The sequence below is a fragment of the Letharia columbiana genome, assembly GCF_014066305.1.
Source record: "Letharia columbiana isolate WasteWater2 chromosome Unknown Sc0000023_s0, whole genome shotgun sequence".
In the NCBI taxonomy this organism is placed as follows: domain Eukaryota; kingdom Fungi; phylum Ascomycota; class Lecanoromycetes; order Lecanorales; family Parmeliaceae; genus Letharia; species Letharia columbiana.
This window is the reverse complement of record NW_023501064.1, coordinates 81578-90351: the sequence shown is the minus strand read 5'-3', so window position 1 is coordinate 90351 and position 8774 is coordinate 81578. Positions and strand designations below refer to the sequence as shown.

Below are 8774 nucleotides of genomic sequence, written 5' to 3'. Positions count from 1 at the left end.
ATAGCTAGATTTTTAAAATAAGATTTATAATTACTTTTTCGATAGCTAACTTTAATATAATAAGATTAATAAATTTCTTAAATATAAACTCTTTATCTTTAAATATCTTAGTTATTAAAAAATAATTCTTTATTTAAATTAAATAATCTTCTTTAGCTTTATATTTAATTATAAAGTTAATTTTATAATAATAAGATATTATAAGTAAAGTAATATTATTATTTCGAATAGAAATAAAGTTGAAATTTATATTTATAAGATATATATAAACTTTATTTATTTCTAATTTAAAAAGAAAGTCTTAATTAGAAAGTAAGTTTTTATCTTATAAAGATATAGTAATAAATTTAATAGATTTTAAAGAAATAACTTAATATTATTTTAATTTTATAATTTATTAAATTCTTATATTATTTTTAGCGATAACTTATATTAATATAGCGATATTTCTATACTTAATAAAAATTACTTTCTTCTATAAAAGATTAATTACTACTTCTTCTAAATCGAGTATATTTATTTTTATTAAAAGATTTATCTTAAGATTATTTATAATATATATATCTCGAATAAACTTAATTATAATAAATTTTTTTTTTAAAGTTTTATCTTTTATAAAGAAAGAAAGAATAATTTATTTATTAATAAAATATTAATTTAAATTAATTTTATATAAGATAATTAAAGCTATATACTTCTTAATAGAGAATAAAAATATTAATCTCTTTAAGAAAACTCGATTTTCTATACTTATTAGATATTCGATATTTAGATATTCTAATTTTAATAAAACTTTTAAAGAAAGACTAAATAGTCTAATAAGATAATACTATAATCGAAAGATTATTTTATTATTTAAATTTATAGATATTATAAACTTAATTAACTCGAGTTTCTTAGAAATAAATACTTTTATTAATAGTATTTATTTAAATATTTATATCGATTTCTCTAATAGTAAGTTAAGTATAGAATTCTTCTCTTTAGAAATCTTTTTAATATTCTTTAAAGAGGCTATTTAATAATAAGATTTCTTTTTAAAATAAATATATAACTAATTATTAGATAAAAACTTCTTTTAATATTTTTGATAAATTAATAAATCTTCTATCTTACTTATAATAATATAATAAATAATTAAGATAAATTTAACGTCGACTTTCTTATTCTTATAATCGAATTTCTTATCTTCTAAAGTCTTATTCTTATATATATTATAAAAATAATTATTACTACTTATATAATATATTAAAGAATTCTATAAATATATAAGATTATAGTCTTTATAATAGCTCTTAGAAATAAAGCTCTTATTTTTAAGATTATAAAAGTATACTTTCTATAGAGAATTAAGATATAGATATTCTCTATAAATTTCTAATTATTATATCTTTAATTATCGTTATATTATCTAATTAAATAAAATAAATATCTATTATAATTCTAATAGTTTATTTAATTTAAATATTATAATTAATTTAGTTAAGCGTTTTTAATTATAATTATAAATAACTACTTAAAAGTTAATAAAGCGTTTTTTAAAGCTTAATTTCTTAAAGTTATAATCAAAGTCTAAGTCTAAATCTAAGTCTAAAGCGAAGTCTATAGAAATTATTATTTAGATAATTATATATAAGAAGATACTTAATTATCTTAATTCTATTAATAAAGCGTATAAGTTTAAAAAGTATAAAAGGGATATATAGAGAAATTTGATTATTATTAATATTTATAATCTAGATATAATAATTTTAACTAATAAGAATAAGTATTATATATTTATAAATCTATTATAAAAGAGCGAGAAGAAAGAAATAATCGCTTTTAAGCTTTTTAAAATCTATCTTATTATTCTTTATAAAAAAATCTATTCTTATTAAATCGTTATTTATAATCTTAATTTCTATCTCTCTCTTATTCTTAATCTTAAACTTTTTTTATATATTTTTATATTATAATTTTTTTATTAATTAAAATAATATTATAGCTTCTTTCTATTATTAAGTTTCTTTATAAATTCGCGAAGTATAATTTAAGAAATTAAAGGCGATATATTTATTTATAATTTGATTTTTAAGTAATTTTATATCTAAATAACTTAAATATACTTTATAAAGATTTCTATTTATATAATATATTTAAAGATACTTTATATATAGCTTATAAGATTATATCTATTATTAATATTATTAAAAGTATAAATTTATCTTATAAATTAATTTAAAGTTAAGAATATAAATATTTTAAAATAATCTTATAGTCGAGTAAGCGTTCTTCTTAATTCTATTTAAAATTATATTATTATATTTTTCTCGTCTTAAAATAAAGTATTTAGTTATTAAAATAAGATAGCTTCTTAAAAATAAGTTAAGAGATTTATATATATAATATTCTCTTCTTTAATTATAACGTAGTCTTTTATATATTAATATAAGAATATACTTTCTAATATATAATTTCTTTATTATTAAAAATAATATTATTAATATTATATAATTCTTTAAGATCTAAATAAAAGAATTCTAGATTAAAGATATAAAAATTATTATTAGATTTTCTCGAAGTAGCTTATTTAAAAGATTCTAAAAGATTTTATAAATTTATTAAATCTATAATATTAGAAAAGAGTTATAAATTATTTAAAGTTATTTATATAACTTATAATATAATCTATTATATTATTAAATTTACTTTTATAAGCGAAGATAATATTTATTAAAGACTCTCTTAATTTTATAAAAGCTAATTTTTATTAAAATTAAATTTTAAAGTAATATTTTCTAAATTAAAAGCTTTTAACTAATTAAAAATTAATCTATTAAATTTATTATTAGAAAATCCTATACTTAAGAAATTTCGATATTCTTTATTATTATTTTTTAATATCTTATTAAATATAGCTTAACTCGATAAAAAGAGAATTTTATTTATTAAGTTTATTACTATATAGAGATTCTAGAAATTTAATATACTTAACTTTCTTAAAGTCTAATTTACTTTTAATATAGAATTTAAAAGCGATAAAAAGAAAGATAAAGATCGAGATTAATAAAGAGATTAAGGTTTTTATATAAGAGTTATAAATAATAATAAGAAAAAATTAATAAGTCTTCTTTCTTTATCTTTATCGAGCTTAAAAAAAGAAGTTCTATTAAGACGAGAAGATTAAGTTATTTTAAGAAAAGAAGAAGATAATAACTCTAGAAAGATATTTATATAACCTCTTAAATTAAAGCTTAAATTCTTAAAAATAAAGATATTTTTAAATTTAAATTAAGTTATTCTAACTTATTAGATAAGAAAATAATTACTATTTATATAATAATAAATTTTATAAATAAAGATAATAACTACTTTTATTAGAGTATTTATAAATTTAAAATTATAATTTTAGAAAAGAGAATAGATAAGAGGTTTTCCTAATTAAGTATTTTTCGAAAGAGAGATTAAGTTAATACTCTAAGATTAATCTTATTAAATATATAAATCTTAATTATAAAGAATATCGATAAGTAAATCGTAAGTCTATATAATCGATTTAATAATCTAATAATAATTCTTATTAAGAATTTACTTATACTAGTTTAAGATTTTTTATTAAGAAAGCTTAAAATTAAAAAATAAGTAAAATCGTTAATTCTATTTAATATAGATTTTCTAACTTCGTCGATTATAAATAATTATACTTTATTATAAAAGAAGATATAAAAAGAAATAAAAAGAAAGTCTTATTAAAAAACAAAGGTATTAAAAATAAAAGATAAGTTTTCTTTAAGAGAAGAAAAGTTATTTAAAAAGATAAGAGGGAATTAAATAGCTTTTATAGCGATCCTTCCTTTTAAAAAAAGATTCTTTCTTTAAGAAAGTAATAGAAGTAAAACTTTTTAATATAAGAATAGTATCTTTAATATAAAAAATAATAAGAATAATAATTAAAGAATATAGAAAAGTCGTAATATTATTATTAATTATTAGAGATACTATATAAGAAGCATATATATACTTCTAGAAAAGAAGTTTTATAAAGAAGAAAAAGATATTTCTTAATTTTAATTATGATTAATTAATTAAGCTTAAGCTATAAACGATTCTCGATTCTCGAAGAAAGAAAAAAAAGCGATATATTAAGTTACGCTAGTAAGATTTCTCGAAAAAAGACCCGAAGAGAAACACATACGGGCCAATCAACGCACACTCACGCCCATTCGGATTAGCGGACGAATGGTTAATAAACAAACGCGCTGGCAAGGGCTTTGTCAAGATACTAACTTGAGACCAAGACACCACGACCGGTTGAGGTCAAGACAGGAACTTAAGGCATCGTATCCTTGGGTCAGCCCACCAAACGGGTAATTCGTTTCGGCATGACGGAACGGCCTCTGGACAGCAGGAGGGATAAAGCACCGCTGGACCATTCGTACTGCAAGCGAATCAGAAAGAAATTGACAGACAAACACCACCCCCACACACCATAGTGAGCCTGCTACAATGGCGACGGGAACAGACCCGACAACACGATTACGATTCGACCTCTTCACTGAGCATATCGACAACACACACAGTGAGCCTGCTACAATGGCAGCAAACGTACGATCTCTTCACTGAGCATGTCGACAACACACATAGTGAGCCTGCTACCAAATGGCATTCAACACATTCGATTCTTATCACCTACCACACCTACGAATCGACAAGTGCATGAGTTTACGGAAGTGGTCTATGTCAGTCAGGTCATTGGCTGCTGAGTACTCGCTATGGCAGCTTAGGACGGGTAGGCCTACGGGGTACCGGCAGTCGAAGCGGTAGGCTTACAAAGCGGATGGATGCAATGGATAGCACTACGAAGCAAGATGGTTACGAGTTGAGACAAAGGATGGAATGGATGGACTTGATGGCAAGAGCATGGGAGACACAGGGCAAATCTACAGTGCAGCTCCCAGGCCAGGCTGCCAACAGGTGTTGGAGGATGACATATGCATGCGTTGGATTTTCTTCAATTCTACCGATGGACTTGATGGCAAGAGCATGGGAGACGCAGGGCAAATCTACAGTGAAGCTCCCAGGCCAGGCTGCCAGTAGGTGTTGAAGGCAAAAAAAAAAGTGGAGGACTATGGCAAGAAGACTGGGCAAGGAGAAGAACTCGGAGAATCTTGCTGGCACGCAGGCAAGATATGGCCAATATCTCCAGGATCTCTGAAGGACAATGTGGGTATGGCAGGCATGGCACAGTCAAGACCAGCATGCGGCCCGGCAATACCTCGGACATGGTCTTTTTGAACGAATTGAAACCATCCGATGTTCGACTGCTACCGCTACACCTCGGCAAATCTTCTCCAATCAAGGCCTACAGGGACTATGGATGTTTGGAGACACAGGGCAAGCAATGGGCGTGCATCTCCCGGTCTACCAGCCATGGGGGCCATGGCTATTGAGAGGGGGGGGTAGTGTTACGAGCGTACCCTTGACACACCACTCAGCCCTATGGCTAGCGGGCCTTGGCGGAGGCATCTCCTACTATATCATGCCTCCTTCCCACATACATAGTTCGGTAAGAGATAGAAGAAGAAGAGGTAGTAGAAGAAGAGGTAGTGACGGTTTTTTCAAGACATGGTAGGCCGATAAGGCCCAAAAAACGGTGATTTAGGCTCTCCGATATAGAAGCCTTAATAGTAATGAAAGATCAATATTATTGTGCTAGTTTGCCATATAAATTTGGTGAAAGGTAGGCATTTTGGTGTTGCGTCGGAATTATCGGATTTAAGATGGCGCGAATGGGGGTAGATACGATTATCACCGGTGCCCTGTAGGTAGCGACACAGAGCCCGCCGTCAACACATCAAGAGACATGACACAATGTATAGCAATAATTAAGACAGTCTGAAAACGAGATAAAGAGAAAAATCAAGTTCGTACGAACTCGACATGTTCTAATATTACGATATTACGGCGAGTCGAGGTAATAAAGCTACGGAGTGTTGAAAAATTACATCATCGAAAGTTCGGAACCGAGGTTAATCTACGCTTCAGCGGGCACCTACTTTACCTGCCACCAGCCACGAGTCTCGCCGTAGGCTGCACCATCACCGCAACGGCTTTTAGTGGAGAAAACAACCCTTTTCATATACACATCCTTCATCATAACGAACTCTCAACATGTCGAAAAAGACTCAACAATTGCAGCCGCGCATGTCCCAAAGTGGTCCCTTCACCGTCGAAGCACCCGGTTACGAGCCTGTCAAGGGCGAAACAATACCTCGAAGACATCCTGACTCCAAGGACAAGCTGGTCACTACCCCCTCGGAAGATGTCACAACCATCTTTGATATCTTGAAGCGGAGCGCCGACAGGTTCGGGAATGCCAAAGCCTTAGGCTCAAGGAAGTTGGTCAAGACCCACCATGAGACGAAAAAGGTTAAGAAGATGGTCGATGGTAAGACAGAAGAGGTCAACAAGGACTGGTCTTTCTTCGAGTTGAGCGGCTACAGCTACATCAGCTTCAGCGAGTACGAGAGGTTAGCTCTTCAGATGGGAGCTGGTCTACGGAAACTTGGAATGATCAAAGGCGACCGCTTGCAATTGTTTTCAGGCACAAGGCAAGGCCTTCTATTCTCTTCATGCACGAGCAACTTTATAGCTAATTATGCTCTTCACAGCGCCCACTGGCTTGCCATGTCACATGGTGCAGTCTCACAGTCAATGCCAATAGCCACGGCATACGATACATTGGGAGAAGAAGGTTTGAAGCATTCTCTTGTTCAGACAAAAGCGAAGGCTATCTTCTGTGATCCACATCTACTCAAGACCCTGGTCAATCCTCTGAAGGAAGCAAGAGAGATCAAGTTCGTGATCTACAATGGAGACGGAGAAGTAAAGGAGGAGAACATCAACAAGCTGAAGAGCACCTACGATTATCTGACAATCCTTAGCTTCGAAGAGTTGAGGCAACTTGGCGAGAACAACCCGGTGGATCCTGTACCCCCAGCGGCAGACGATCTCTGCTGCATTATGTACACATCTGGTTCCACTGGTGCCCCAAAGGGTGTTCTCATCAAGCACAGCGCTGTTGTCGCATCCATTGCTGGTGTGACTACGATCATCGGCCAATACATCGGACCTGGAGACAGGCTGCTTACATATCTTCCTCAGGCTCATATTCTAGAGTTTGTCTTCGAGAACGCATGCTTATATTGGGGCGGTACCATGGGCTACGGCAGTCCCAAGACACTTTCCGATACCTCCGTGCGCAACTGTAAGGGAGACATCCGCGAATTCAAACCGACCATCTTGGTGGGTGTCCCAGCGGTCTGGGAGTCTGTGAAGAAAGGTGTCATTGCCAAGGTAAACCAGTCGGGCATGGTAGTGAAGAATCTTTTCTGGAGCGCGCTTGCTGCAAAGAGTTTCCTGATGTCTACCGGGTTGCCAGGAACAGCAATTCTCGATTCTGTGGTCTTCAAGAAGATCAAGGATGCGACTGGTGGTCAGCTGCGTGTCTGCATGAACGGGGGTGGACCCATCGCAAGGGATACCCAACGCTTTATCTCTCTGGCCATCACTCCCATGATATCGGGGTACGGCCTTACGGAGACAACTGCAATGGGCGCTCTGAACGATCCTATGCACTGGACCGATAACGCTCTGGGAGACATTCCATCTTCCGTCGAAATCAAACTTGTTGACTTCCCAGACGCCGGATACTTCGCCTCCAATAATCCACCTCAGGGCGAGGTCTGGATTAGAGGACCTCCTGTCTTCCAAGGCTACTTCGAGAACGAGAAGGAGACAAAGGAAACCCTAACCGATGATGGTTGGTTCAAGACGGGCGACATTGGCGAATTCGATAAGAACGGACACCTCAGAATGATTGACCGCAAGAAAAATCTTGTCAAGACACTCAACGGTGAATATATTGCTCTTGAGAAGGTTTGATACCCTAGCCCTTCAGATTTGAGTATTGACTAATTGGAACATAGCTGGAGTCTATTTACCGTTCCGCAACAGTAGTGGCCAACATCTGCGTCTATGCTGCGACCGACAAAAATAGACCTGTTGCAATTATCGTGCCCGCTGAGCCGGCTCTCAAGAAACTAGCGGAGGAGAACAGCATTGAAGGCAACGGCATTGAAGACCTTGTTCATAGCAAAAAGTTGAACAGTATCGTGTTGAAGGAGATGCAGGCTGCTGGCAGAGGTGGTGGGTTGGCTGGCATTGAGATCATTGACGGCGTGGTCTTGTCCGATGAAGAGTGGAACTCAGCAAATGTAAGCACACCGATCTCGCTGTAAACTGAGATGGTCTGTACTTACAAGCTGGTAGGGGTTGACTACAGCTGCACAGAAGATTAACCGTAGAGCTCTTGTGTCGAAGTATCAGAAGGAGATTGACAGGGTTTATGCGGGGGGAAATTGAGAATACTGTTGTCCTCTCCCCTTTTCTTTACTGCACCTTGGGCTTGCAGTCATCAGCGGTGGGGTTTGGTGGGATTGCTAAGTCCCTTATCTTCCTTAGCAAGCATTGTGATGATAAAATGAGCATAAAGCTATAGCATAGTGGTAGCCATAGGTAGATTCTACGGAAGTATATGACATTTATTCAATCGTGCTTCCACTATACCGCCTAGCTCACAACAACGGTATCTTACATGGCTCCTAGCCCTCCGTGCTATGGCTACCACAGGCGGCCCATTTGGAACCCTGTCGGCATGTTCCTGTTTCCTGCATGAAAGCCTCTTACTCAGCTTGCTTGACATCGCAATCTCGACATTTCGCGTTCTCCAG

The 8774-nt window shown here is 33.0% G+C and overlaps 1 protein-coding gene across 1 annotated transcript; it reads left to right on the top strand.

The window, feature by feature from the left end:
• Positions 1-6153: 6153 nt before the first annotated feature.
• On the top strand, positions 6154-8406 carry HO173_007114 (uncharacterized protein; the record flags this gene model as incomplete). The annotated part of the gene is made up of 4 exons (XM_037309019.1): positions 6154-6593; positions 6654-7920; positions 7971-8258; positions 8314-8406. 4 exons carry the CDS (start codon positions 6154-6156, stop codon positions 8404-8406), a joined length of 2088 nt encoding a protein of 695 aa, XP_037163880.1.
• Positions 8407-8774: the final 368 nt, after the last annotated feature.